At 36.5% G+C, this 13792-nt stretch overlaps 2 protein-coding genes across 3 annotated transcripts in view; one reads left to right on the top strand and one right to left on the bottom strand.

Moving 5' to 3' along the window:
• mindy3 (MINDY lysine 48 deubiquitinase 3) overlaps window positions 1-10852 on the bottom strand; it is a 36378-nt gene extending 25526 nt beyond the window's left edge. Inside the window, exons 1-11 of one of the 2 annotated variants that reach the window (XM_014024918.1) lie at window positions 10731-10852; window positions 9812-10121; window positions 8020-8099; window positions 7793-7853; window positions 7502-7702; window positions 7285-7336; window positions 5825-5939; window positions 5460-5533; window positions 5210-5289; window positions 4905-4975; window positions 3466-3546 (exon numbers count right to left, since the gene is read on the bottom strand). In XM_014024918.1, the coding sequence (XP_013880372.1) occupies window positions 3466-3546; window positions 4905-4975; window positions 5210-5289; window positions 5460-5533; window positions 5825-5939; window positions 7285-7336; window positions 7502-7702; window positions 7793-7853; window positions 8020-8099; window positions 9812-9905 (909 nt within the window). In that variant the 5' untranslated portion in view covers window positions 9906-10121; window positions 10731-10852. Of the gene's footprint in view, window positions 1-3465; window positions 3547-4904; window positions 4976-5209; window positions 5290-5459; window positions 5534-5824; window positions 5940-7284; window positions 7337-7501; window positions 7703-7792; window positions 7854-8019; window positions 8100-9811; window positions 10122-10592; window positions 10710-10730 lie in introns of those variants that run through there. The other variant, XM_014024917.1, reaches the window with a different exon arrangement.
• Window positions 10853-11049: 197 nt separating this feature from the next.
• si:dkey-12j5.1 (probable assembly chaperone of rpl4) overlaps window positions 11050-13792 on the top strand; it is a gene marked incomplete in the record, with an annotated part of 51710 nt that continues 48967 nt past the window's right edge. The window contains 5 exon segments of the mRNA XM_014024920.1: window positions 11050-11269; window positions 11391-11500; window positions 11601-11747; window positions 11865-12014; window positions 13032-13135. Of these exon segments, the coding sequence (XP_013880374.1) occupies window positions 11203-11269; window positions 11391-11500; window positions 11601-11747; window positions 11865-12014; window positions 13032-13135 (578 nt within the window).

The following is a 13792-nucleotide window of genomic DNA, read 5'->3' on the forward strand; positions in this document are numbered from 1 at the left end:
TTTTTCCACATCAGGACAAATAAAAAGACCAGATTCATGTAAACAAGAAAAATGCTTTAGTTGACTCCGAATTTCATAAAAACTAGTAAAACTGAACTCTTTGAGCATTTGTTTTTTTCTAATTCTTATTATGTAGTCTTGAAGACATTTAAAGATAAGCCTGGTGGATTTGAGAGAAAAATCATAGAAAGAAGTTGGATTATTAAAGTAAACAAGAGGCTAGCATGAGCTAACACAGGGGTCTGCAACCAGCGGCTCTTGGGCCACATGTGGCTCTTTGGTCCCTCTGCAGTGGCTCTTGGAAAATGTGACCAAACATAACAGAATGTTTTTTGCTGTTGTATAATGTTTTTTAATGCATAAAGTAAGACCTGTTAGCTCATGCTAGCCTCTTGTTTACTTAAATAATCCAACTTCTTTCTATGATTTTTCTCTCAAATCCATCAGGCTTATCTTTAAATGTCTTCAAGGCTACGTAATAAGAAGAATTAGAAAAAGCAAATGCTCGAAGAGTTCAGTTTTACTAGTTTTTATGAAATTCGGAGTAAACTAAAGCATTTTTCTTGTTTACATGAATCTGGTCTTTTTATTTGTCCTGACGTGTAAAAATAATAAATAATAAAATTCACATAATATTGTTTAGTTTTATAATGTCACCTGGTGGCCATAAAGGTTCCTGAAAAGGCCTCCAAAATGCCCAAGGACCAACAATTGATAATCACAGTTGTAGCTTGTTTTGCGGCTCTGGACACATTTTATTAGAGAGCCAAGCAACAGAAATGGCTCTGTTGTAAAAGACCCCTGAGCTAACAGGTCTTACTTTATGCATTAAAAAAACATTATACAACAGCAAAAAAACATTCTGTTATGTTTGGTCACATTTTCAAAGAGCCACTGCAGAGGGACCAAAGAGCCACATGTGGCCCAAGAGCCGCAGGTTGCAGACCCCTGCCCTCAGCTCTTCCTCACAAGGGCACATATATGTGGAAAGGGAACCAAAATGGCCTTTGTGTAGGTAGATTAGATAAAACACAAAAATGTTATTAGGCTGACTGTCTAAAAGCCATAGTCACATTCTGATAAACACTCAGGGGAACAAACAGGTGTCCCCTGTGGCTGAAAGAAGGAGCCACCGTCACATCAGAGGCAGGGATCAAGTTGTCTCCTTGTGTGGGAATGGCTCTTTATCGGTGCTAAAAGCAGCATAACCGAATTGCGTATATTTTTGTATCACAAAGCCCAAGAAAATGTGCTTTAAATTAAAMTGAATTTGCTCTAAAAAAACAAACAATAAACAGATGATGTCAAACTTTGTCAGGTTTACGGGCAAAGCAACCTTGCTCCATCACTTCCCCCCTTCAGCTTGGTTGTCAAATTGTTAAGCAAATGACTACAAGCTCAGTGCAGAGACAGCTGTGCACGTCAGCACGCATGCATGTGTGTGTGTTCCCGGTGTGCAGCGGAACAAATGGATCCAGATGAAAACTTTGGAATCACATTCCTTACTGTAAGCCATCCACCTGAAATCACACACACACACACACACACACACACACTAATGCTAATCAGGATTAGATTTCCTCTGCTCTGCAACGTATGTAAAGACATGTCACCAGCTGTGGGGGAGTTGCTACAATCGCTAAGTCATTAGAGTGTACACAACGACTTTGGTTCATCACCGAGTGAACACATGATACACTCACCGAGCAGGACAGAGCTTTAATCGTGGAACCGAGCTTTTAATCAATGCTGTATTAATGGATGTGGTGTTGGATGGAGATAAATGCCTCGACCTTTTTTCTCTCTTGCATTTTTGATTTCCATAGAAGCAGGAAGAACTGGTTTGATAAACTGCTCATTTTACCGGTAATTCATTTGCTTTAGCTGTGAGCAATGTTACATTTTCTCTGTTGAGAACTTTCACATATTTCACAACTTTCACAAGAGAAGAATTGGCCTTAAAAGAGGACATATCATGCAAAAAAAAACCCTTTTTAGTTGTTAAAGACATTGCTGTATTCCCAAAATATCTTGGAGTGCAGAAAATTTGGAGTCTCTCACCAGGTCTTCCGACACCCCAAAAGGAAACGTGGGTAAAGAAAATGGATGGATGGATGTTTTTTTATTAAAGATCTTCAAAACCTCAGTAGCAGAGTGATTTCTACCTTATCCGTACGTTCAGATACACACTAGTATCCAACAATCTTGAAACACTCGTACAGAAAAGTCAAGTCAAGAACAGAAAGGCATCAAAAATCACTTGGTTAATAAAAAAACCACTTGTACAAACTGCATAAACCCAGAGTAAAGCACAAAGAATTACTATTATTATTTTTTACAGTTATTAACAAGGATTAGGGTTGGGCAATATTTGCAAAAAATTAATCACGATTAATTGTGGTATTTAGCCGATAACGATTAATCCCCTGGAGTTCCTGGACACTCTTATGTCCTAGTCACATGACCAATTTAGTGGGTAAGATTTGCTCTTTGTAAAAATCTGTTCCAAATTGTGCCAAAATTACAGACTTCGGGCTATACGTCAAATTTAAAATTGTGTTGATAGATAAATAAATACAGAACTTTTGTTTAAATGTTCGTCATATTTGAAGTGGAGAGGAGCATCGAGCAGACTAAACCGGAGTAATCCCCAGTCAGTCTGCCTTGTGACATTAATCATATTAATCGTCAAGTGCCAAAATGTAATCGATTAATGTTTTTCTGACGATTAATTGCACACGATACCATTATGTCCAACCCTAACAAGGATACACTGAAATTTCAAAATATCAAAGTAAAGACTGCATAACCACATAGATCACTGTTTGCCAAAGTTAATTAAATAGTAAAACCATCAAGATTTTCATAATACACATTTTAGACATATTTTTATTAAAACTAGGCCTCCACACATGACATGTCAAGATAAACTGAATTACTTTAGAGCTGCTTTGGAAAAACCTTTATACTTTAAAGTTTATAAAAGTGCTACAACATGAATTTATGTAGTTAAAAATGAGCCGACAGTGAAGGGAGATGTTAGTAAAGTCTAAATTGAGCAGTTTACCTAACAAATTATGACAAGTACATCGTTTAGGTTATGACTGAACAACAGAACTATGTAAGTTAGTGATGAGAGAAGACAGAACAATGATGACGGTGAGTTTGTGTTTGTAGGATTTATCTTTAGAAAGTCAGCTTTCTTTTTGGCTTAATGTTTGGTGGATGGCCAAAAACAGCACCGGCCTTATATGTCAATCTCCTGCACTCGTATTCCTCCCTTCCCCTCACTCTCTCTTTTTCCCCCCTACTTTAATATCTGATCTGAGCTATATTAAATCTCTTAAGCATATTCCTTACTTTTGTTTTTTGTAACCTGCTGAGAAGACTGACTTGTGTTACACACGGTGTGTTGGCGTGTGAAATATGTGTTGGCTCCCTTATGGATGAGTGTACTGAACTTGCCTTGGTGAAAAAAACGGAGAGATGAGTTTCACTGCCAAGAATCCAAATAGGGAACTTTGGAGATTTGAGGAATGTTCCGACCTGAGACGAATACATGAACAGAGACAGAAAAAGGAACGTGTAACAAATGAGTGTCTACTTTCAGCAAATACTGTAATGAATTAGTAATTGCTTCTGATCTAATGTGTCTGTTCTACAAAGAAATGGCATGCTACTATACAGAGATCTAAGAAAGCAACAAAACTATTGAATTAAAACACATTTACATATTATACAAGATATTATGAACTTCAAGCAAGTCTTAGGAGCCATCCAGTTATTTTATAAAACATTTATTTATCAACCTTCAAATCTGCTTGATTTGTCTGTTCAGTTGATATTTTTCCCCCAAAATCAGATTAATTCTTTGGGCTTATTTGTTGCCGATACTTTAAAAAGGACCTAGGATTATCAAGAACAGCATAAATGTCACTTTTGTTTTGTTTTTACTTGTTTGACTTAGTTTTTACAAACATTTGTTTAAATACAGCAGGTACACATGTACGAAAATAAAATAATATGGCAAGAGTGGCGAGTTTACTCTTGTTTCTATTCATTTATGTTTTACACATTGAGCTTGCGCTTTGATTTCTGTTTCACGAATTGGAAAAACTCAAGTCTCAGAACAGGTTCCTACAGCTTAAGGCAAGTTAAATTTAAGACTTTTTAATACCTCTTTAATGCCACTTGAAATAAATTTTAAGACAATTTAACCAAAAACAGTGAAAATTTTTCAAGAGGTATTTGGTAGATTATTTTAAAAAATAAATGTTACCTATTATTTTAATATTTGAGATGAATTAGTCACACTACTAGCAATGTTTTAACATTTAAGACCTCTGAAATATTGATTTGACATTTTAAGGCTAATTAAGGGCTTATTTTTGGATTGATGAATTCAAAGTCTTTTAAGATTTTTTTAAGGATCTGTAGGAACCCTGCAGAATTCAAAGTAACAGTAAACATTTCAATATTAATCAGAATCAGTTTGAGTAATAGCACTAACCTAAGCTATTTGAAAACAAAACCCAAATTCTCTGCAGACTTAATCAGCGAACAACTGGATTTTACTCACTGATATTCTGTGAACCTATATATTTCTGTTACCTGGTGATTTTTGACTCTGATTTTCCCAGTATGCACACAGTTTTGTGAGGAGCCACTGTTCTTTATGCGGGAAAAAGTTGGGACCCCATCGTGGGAAATACCATTGGTGTGTCAGGGATTACAGTTAGGACTAAAGTGTGAATTGAGCTTAGCTTAGGGTAATGTGTGTACTTTGGTGGATAGGTTTAGGGTAAGGAGTCAGTGTTAGGCTGTAGAAATGACTGGAAATTGAATGGAAGTCCAGGCAAAGTCTCCACAAGGATAAAAAAAAAAAAAGCGTGTATGTTTTGTACCTTGCAGTAGCGCAGTGATTCCATAAGAGTGAGAAAGCCAACTGATGCTTGTTTATGAATTCCATGTAGTTCTGTAAGAAAAAAGAAAAAAAAAAAAAGAAATACAAAAATGTTACAAATAAGGTTTTTGGTGTCAGACTGGAAAGGATTATTTCTGTGCAACACTGTGGAATTTTAAATTGATTGCCCTCAAAGGAAATGGGTTAAATCTGGGAAAGAATGCTGCAAGTCTGATTTGAATTTGCTAAGTCAAAGCCAGTGCATGAAGCAACTTCATATTTAATCATTACAGGTTCAACTCTTACTCATGCCGGAGCATTCCCTGTCTCCATCCCAGACATTAGAAACAGCATGGCCAGTTACTAGGAGGTTCACCAGGCTCTGGCTGTGAGAGATACCAGAGAACAAACAGTCTGCAGTGGTGGTAAAATAATACTGTCCATACATAATATACAGTATTTCACCATTAAAATGAATCCCATCAGTATTGTGCAACAATATACATTATCTAAATAATGAAGACAAAAGACTGAGATGGGTTTCTGTTTTTTTTACCTTCCATGACCATGAACAGGGTCTATGAGAGGCTCTGTTGGGTCCTGGATCTCATTTCTAATATTTTCTGTGCCCTGAGAAAAAAGACAGAAAATCTGTGTATAATTTTTTTTTGCAAAATTAGGCATTATTGGAATATGTAGATAAAAATAACATGATGCAAATTATTTATGTTAGAATATTCATGTTCAAACAGTAATTCAATCTACATTAAAATGAAAACAGCCTGCTTTGGTCAATTATTATTATTACTACAATGGATATTTTATTTAAACCCCTTAATAAAAACAGTAGACACCAATGCTATCATTGCTAAGTATTTAACACTGTCCAATATTTTTTCTCTAACACTTTCTTTTCTTTACCTTGGTGAGGATGACAGAATAAAGAAAAAGCAAGACACCACAGCACCCCCTCCAGGAGTGGTAGAGAGACAGCACTTCTTCTCTGAGGTCAGCCACCGACAGGACTGTTCGCTTGCTGCAGGACAAAAAAAAAGCATATCTGGATAATCTAAGAAGCAATCTCAAGACAGATATGGTTAGATTTCAGGAAGTGAAAGCGTATCACTGATGCATTTATTGTATTTGCTATGATTTGATGCCTTTTAAAAAGGCTAAATAACCAAACGCAAAAGTGGGAAGCAACAAATCTGGTTAATACTCATTAGAATTCATTTCCTTTTTTTTTTTTACAAACCTCAGAAACAAAAAATGCCGGTGAAGCTGTCGGCCTTAGTTAACATGCACCTCTCTGAGCCAGCGTTACATTCTGCTGACTGTGGTCTCAGCTGCCAGCAAGCTGTGTGATGAAATTTCAATGTTCCTCCAGCAAACTGAGTCCAGCATACATTAAACGTGTATGTCTTTGATGGCAAGAAGTATAGTGAGGGTTTTTTTCCTAGGCAAACAATAAAAGTGCTGATTTGGCAAATTGTGAGCAGCATGAACAAGCCAATTCAATAAGAAATCCAAGACAAATCTACACAGCCTCTTCTGCTGATAAGACTCGGGGGGAGAGAAAAGCAGTTTATATAAATACAGCACTTGGCAATTATTTAACTTAGATTTTTAAAGGCTTACTGCAGGGGTGTCCAAACATTTTGTCACATGGGCCAAAATCATAAAGTCAGAAGGACTTGAGGGCCAAAAATATTTTTCCTTTACCTGCTCAACAATAAACTAAGCACTGAATACTTTAATTAAACAAATAAAGTAGTCAGATTTATTGCTGGAAATGGATGCATAAATTAATCTAGATCCAGAACTTTCAAAGTGTTTTGCAGGTTTCCCTTATTGAAATAAATTTAGCAATTTTCTAGGTTTCAATTGGGGAAAAAAAATAACCAAATTTAGTCAATTCTGATCAATAAAATCAGGATTTAGGTCACCCGTTTGTTAAAAATGCAGCTGTATTCAGACATATTTAATAAATTAATAGTGCAACAACATCAGCTTTTCAGTAGAAGTCACTAGATGGATGTGGAAAACACCCAGAGTCTGGTCATTTAAAGACAATTAATTGGTATTGTTGCAAATATTTTTTTATTGTAAGATATTATTTTGTGATAAATTTGCCGTAATAATAAATAGAAAGTCTCCATTTACATCAAACACCTGTGCCGGAGGGACAAATTTGTAAACAAATTAGTATAATTCTTGAACTGAAGTCAGGGGCCACACAAAATCAGTTCAAGGGCCACAAATGGTCCCCGGGCCACACTTTGGACATCCCTGGCTTACTGGAATGCTTTCAAAAGCATATATTGTGGGAAAAAATACCATGATGCAATGTAGTTTATGTTGAAACAATCATGGCCACTTACTGGAGTACACTGTGAAACTGATCAAAGCGAAGCTCCTCAGCAGCCACAGCAGCTACATAGAAGAAAACACATTAAAAATTTAATTTGTTAGGGCAAAACTTTAAACTTCCTCAAATCCAATCTTTAAAACTCTCTATTTTAAATCATTAATTGTAAGAACAAAGCGTCAGTGAACGAGCAGCGGATATTATTCTAAATGCAAAATGACAGGACTAACTGGGTTGTGGTTCTTCATGTGGCTGGCTGCTCTCTGGCCCATCCTGTGTTTGAGGCTGTGTCTGTGTCTTGGAGTGTGAGCTGGTGTTTGGGCTTTGTCCCTTAGCCCAGGTCACCAGGCAGAACCCCGTGGAAGGGCTGGCACACGCAGACTCGAGAATTTCGCTCAGTGTTGAACACAGGACCGTTTTCTGCTCCTCTTCTAACACAAAGACATAACAAGTGGTGTGTGTCAGGAAACACATTTACAACATATAGGAAACAGCAGTGTCAACAGTTTTAGATATGTTACCTGATATCTGCCTCCAGTTCATAGTTTCTCTATTAAAAAGGATGTTCTTCAAGAGGAAAGCCTGAAAATAAACCCTTAAAAGTCAAACTCAACTTGTGCAAAAAAAATGGAAGATTTTGATTTTAACTTAAGAATGTAATTATAACCAGACGTTTAAACTGTGGTGCACTGAGAAACACGCCCACGCACAATGATGCTGTGAGAATACTGTGAGGAGGTTCAAATACCTGGACAGGTGCAATGACAGCACATGGCCCTCCCTCAAACTGCTCGAGTGCTGTTTTCTCATGCTCACTGAAAACAAACCCTTTGAAAAATAAAAGATAATTTGATTAAACCAGTGTTCATGCAGGTTTCAGTAAGTTAAATTTAAGACCTTTTTAAGACCTTTTAAGACCATTAGTTATGACATTTAAGACCAAATCGAAGCATTAACAGAAACATTCAAATGGTCCCAGAAATTTTAACATAGAAACTTTTTATTGCTATCAATTTAGTTATTAAAAATATTTAATTTCAATACAAGAACACTAAATTATTCGAATGGTCATATCTGACTGCTGTGAACCGCTTTCCACCGAGTGAAAAAAATCACAGATACCAGGTCAAGTCTCATTGAAAGTACACCTTCCCATGTTTAAACAACAAGCAGTGAACATGACTGAACTTTGGTTTTTTGAGCAGGTAAATAAGCCACCTGTATGTGGGGGATTGTAGCAGCAAAGAGGTCAAACACATGGAAGAAAACTGTGCCATTTTTACCTGCAGTTATCATGGGATTTGTAGTTTAATCATGACCAGTAGCAAACTTAGCACTTTATGAAGACAGATCGTGTCAACTTCTGATTACGACTCTTAACTTTCTTTATTTGTGCAGCCAACGGTTCTCAGGAAGGATCAAAAATTAAGACTTGACAAAATTAAATTTAAGACCTTGGATGAAAATCTGGGCATTTGAAAGTCTTTTTTTAGGTCAAAAATTTTGATTTTCAAATTTTAGACTTTTTTAGACCCGGCATGAACCCTGTTAAACAGAGATCTTAATTTCATTCATCTAGAATACAAAAAAAACATAAAGGTGCCACAAACCAACATCACAATCAAATATTCAGTCTTAAGCAGGAACAGGAAAAACAACAACAGAGAGCCAATGGACATGGGTTTTTACGATGTAAAAACAAGTGTGCATTGCCATGTAGCATGTCATTGCAGCATGGCTTTGCCTGCAGCATTGRRYTTDCAGAATGAACTTTGACCAAGTTCAAATGTGTTTTCTATACCAGCTTGTGCCTGYCACATCAGCAGGTGTTTGTAATTAAGGTAAATGAGTGACAATATGAAGTTTGAAGATATTTTTTGTTAAAGTTGCATTAGCTGGGTTTTGAACCCTGATCTCCCACATGAAAGTCCATGACATAGACCGTTAGACCAATGGAGCTGTGGGAAAATGTGGTGGCAAGGGTTGCTTTGTATGTGTGCAGAAAGATGCCACATTGCCAATAAAATTATTGACACAAAAATGCATAATATTACCACAATAGAGCAGTATTGACAATATTATAGTAAAACATCAAAATACAATCATATTAGTATTGTAAACACTGAACTATTGAGATTAAATATAAAAAACTATGGTGCAGTACCAAGTTGAGTACAGCTGTGGGCAGTACTGGACCATTACAAGGCCCCATTGACTCTCATATGAATTTGGAATAAAGTTTAAACATTAATATTTGAAAAACTACAAGTTGTACAGGTACCAAAAGGCATAGCAATCATTTGGCACAGGACCTTTACAGATAGAAATTACAATGGCAGCTGTAGGACAAAGTATGCAGGAGGAGAAGCGTGGCAAAGTTGAGATGACTTGGATGGGAAACGAATCACAATAATGTGCATTGCATTGGCAATGCACACTGATTAAGATCCTAATATGCTACATGTGTCAAGTCAGATGTTTGGTAATATGAAAAACAAAACTAAAAGACTGGTTAAAATTAGAAAACAACAAACGTATACCTTGGGTCCATCTCCGAAAGATAGAGGTGGACACACTTCCACCAGAGGGTCTTTCCCAAACCAAATCTATCACCTCTTTATTGAACTCCGACATCTTTTGTTAACTTCAGTGTTTTTGAGTTCTTAGACAGTCCCTTTATGGTCCAACAGTCAAGTGGAAACAAATGAGGTTTGCTGAGGCCAACTTGACAGCTCCTCTTGAAGTTGAAAGTCCACCTCTCTGGGCAGTTTGTGCCTGTGGCATTGGCCACAAGCTACCAGGCTGGACCCGGGCGCCACAACTCTGCCTTCAGGAGCAGCAAGGATGAACCTTCAGAGACAGAACAGAGACATGCTTTAAGATATCAGGYTTTGGGAGGAAGGAATATTGAGCACAGTCAAAACAACTGTATATCTACGGCTAAAGTGACGCTTTTTAAAAAAATGTAACTYGCCCACAATAATTATGTTGTGCACGCGCTCGGTCTGCAAACAAGCTAAAAATGCTAAAGGCTACGTTAACGTCTGATAATTACAGCAAATGAAATGAAACAAAGAACGGCAATGTAAAGAATTGCTATAAAATCCTACAGCGTGGTGATTATTAGAAATTGTTGTAGCTCAAAATAAATAAAATAAAATAACAGCTGAGCTGGCTCGGGCAGGACCAGCATATTTAGCATTATCACTTTTCAGCTACATTGCTTTGTCATTCAGTTACTTCGCCCCTTACAGAGAGGTGCATATTTACTTAGCGGATGTGTAGTTCGTCATTAGTGTAATGTAGATAAAATCCAAATACCTTAAAACCGAGTCGAGTATTTGGAAATTCGTAAAAGGTATATTTCACGAGCAATTTCACCGCCTGCCGCGTCCCTGTCATTCGTTTATTTACAACGAATTGTAAAAAATGAAAAGGGGAAACGTGCTATTAACGTACCACACCATTGGTTGAAATCCAGAAAGTTCCAGATGCGTCCGCCGTCACAGCTTGGACGCGTTATCTCATTGGTTTAAATACCTGTCAATCATAGCGTCAGGTCTCCTTACAAACACGGGTTTAATTCATTTAAAGCATTCTTTAAGAAATCAGTAAAAATTGTCAATAACATTTATATTTTAAAACAAAATTTACTTTCTTATCAGAATATGTTTAATAGACAAATCTTCAAAATCTAACCCTTTAAAAATTGCTACGTTTCATGTTAAAAATGCTCATTCAAGACCTTTTGGTCTTTTGTCCATTGCTGCTTTCCGTAGTTGTGTTTGTGTCAGTCTTTACGCATGCGCATTACATACCTCCTGCAATTCGTACTGGTTAACACGCGTGTATTAATTTACGTTTTATAAAAGTCATTTTTCAAGGGTAGAAGTTTTTTATAGAGGTAATATAAGACAGAGTTTATAGTAGTATGGGAGGTCAGGCTAAAAACAAGAAGAAAAATAAACCCAAAAGGAAAGACAACCGTCAAAATAGAGGTTAGTTCAGATTTTTATTCAGCTGTTTTCACACAAGGTTTTACACATGTTAAATCTGAAATAGTTTGTTTTTTATGACCACATGATGACCTGCTTTATGAACMCTTTTTTATCCAAGCAGATGGAGGCGTTGTTAATTTGACACCCCAGGACAGGATGAAAATCAGAATGCATGAGAAAGCCAAGAAGAAAACAGCTRAGAAGTACTCAGCCCAGCAACTCCTAGAGAAGGTTGTATTGTAAAAAATATTCACAGGAAGAACAGTATCACATTTTCCTTCTGCCATTTGCTTGTATTTACTCTTGTGTTTGTGTGTTTTTTTTCCCCCAGACACAGGAATGTATGGATAGTTTCGACTTTGACATGGCTGGCCTTTTCTGTCAGCGAGCCTTGGATGTGGACTCCAACAACCTGCAAGCGCTTGACATGCTGGGACACATTTGCTCTGAATTAGGAGACACACAGAAAGCTAAAGAAATATCCTTTACGCCTTTTTATTTTTAATGTTGCATGAATGTTCGTTWGCCCAGTCACCAAAACGATGTGGTTTTGTATTATATCTTTATGACTGTGTCTTCCTTTACCGAGCCTCAAGTTTTCCTCCGTGCTGTGGAGTTGAGTCCAGATGTTGGTCACAGTAAGTACATGTACCTGGGACAAATCCACACCGGCCAGGAGGCTGTGGACTACTACACCAGAGGAATACAAGTCGTTCTGTCTGCTCTAGAGAAACAAGAAACAATGGTGAGTGAACACACAGCTCCTTGTTGCTCATTAATTTACAAATATCCAATTTAAGATGGATAAAATACAACATAAGACCGAAACCTAGTTATTTATTTGTTCACAAGAGGGTGCTATTGGACARTGTATAAAGTAAACATTTGCAACATTCTTTTATATTTTAATGTACAGGTTTTTCAGCTAATCATTATAAAAAAAGATATAAGATAACRAACACCACTACAATGTTAACGTATTAGTGTGTTGCCAATGTTAATGTGACTTGATGACCCCTAAAGGGATCAGTGAAAAGGAAAAGAAGATGTATGGGGTGCCGTTTGTAAAGTTACACTGTAAAAAATTACCACCAATATTTTTGTTTTATTTAGCCTTTTATAAGAAAAAAAGAACAGATTTTTATTTTTCAAAGTCAGTTTTTCACCATATGATTCATACATTTATAAACATCATAGTTTATAAACTAAATAGCTTACTTACAAATTAAATATTTAGTTAACAAGCTAAATATTTAGCTTGCAACTTAAATATTTAGCTGACAAGTTAAATATTTAGCTAGCCACCTAAATATTTAACTTAAATATTTAGCTAGCTACCAAAATAGGTAAAATTGTGTGTTTTCTTTGATTTTTTTGTATCTGAAGACTACGCATGTCACAGGCACTTTAAAGTTATAATATATCGTAAATAAAGTCATAATATTAAGAAAAGTAATGACAACTATTTCATAAACACAGAGATGCACATAGCAGCTGTGAGCCAACCCAGGAACAGAAAATGGGCGTTATGAAATATTCAGATTTATCCTCGTAATATAATCTCATAATAAAAAATAAATAAAAAAGGAATTTTGTAGCGTGGCCCTAAAACTCTGATGTAGCAACAGGCTGATTTAAGTGATGTTTTCTATAGTTATAGGATGCTTCTGCAATTATATAATAAATAATGAAGTCTGCCTATTGGTRTTAAGGTCTCGTCTCATTTGTTTTTTTCCTTTTTGTCATTTTTTTCTATATTCAGGCTAAAGCAGCTGCCACAACCGATGAGAACCACGAGCTCCCTACAGCAAAGGATGTCAGCGTGGCCTACTGCTCCATCGCGGAGATTTACCTGACAGACCTCTGGTACCGTAGCTGATCGAACTGTCGACTCTCACAACCACATCTCTTGCTCTGTCATTTCTAGGGCTGGGTTAAAAACAATTGATTTAATCGGTCTTGGATCGATTTCTTTTAAATTTGGGAAAATCGATTCACAGGACATGAGATCGATTCTTCCCCACGGCGTCTTGCACGCATCTGAAGTGTGTTTCTATATTTGTCACTCCTGGCTTGCCGTATATTTACATCCGGTTGACGTTCAGTGCTAACATTAGCTTTCGATAACAAGTTGTCTGGATCAAAACAAAAGAAACTAAGGAATCACTAACATTACCAGATGACTCTCWGCAGATCTTAAAGATAACAGAGACCATGGCGACTTTTGTTTGCAAAGACTTGCGCTCCTACGTGGTAGCGAAAACGAAGCAGGGCTTGACGAGCGTCTCGTTAGGCACTCGAACCAAACTACTGTATGTAAACATCTGACTGAAACTGTTCTCCACCGGCATGTTTAAACGTGTTAAAGACGACATTCTWACAAAATCGTTTAGTTTTGTTACCAATACTATTATTTTTAAACTTTAGGAAACATCTTAATGAAATCCACAGTGATAACATTTTGTAGTTGTTTTAATAAGTTATATGTAATAAGTTTTAATAATTTCTATTGAACATAACAAC

The sequence above is a fragment of the Austrofundulus limnaeus genome, unplaced genomic scaffold (assembly GCF_001266775.1).
Source record: "Austrofundulus limnaeus strain Quisiro unplaced genomic scaffold, Austrofundulus_limnaeus-1.0 Scaffold446, whole genome shotgun sequence".
NCBI lineage: Eukaryota > Metazoa > Chordata > Actinopteri > Cyprinodontiformes > Rivulidae > Austrofundulus > Austrofundulus limnaeus.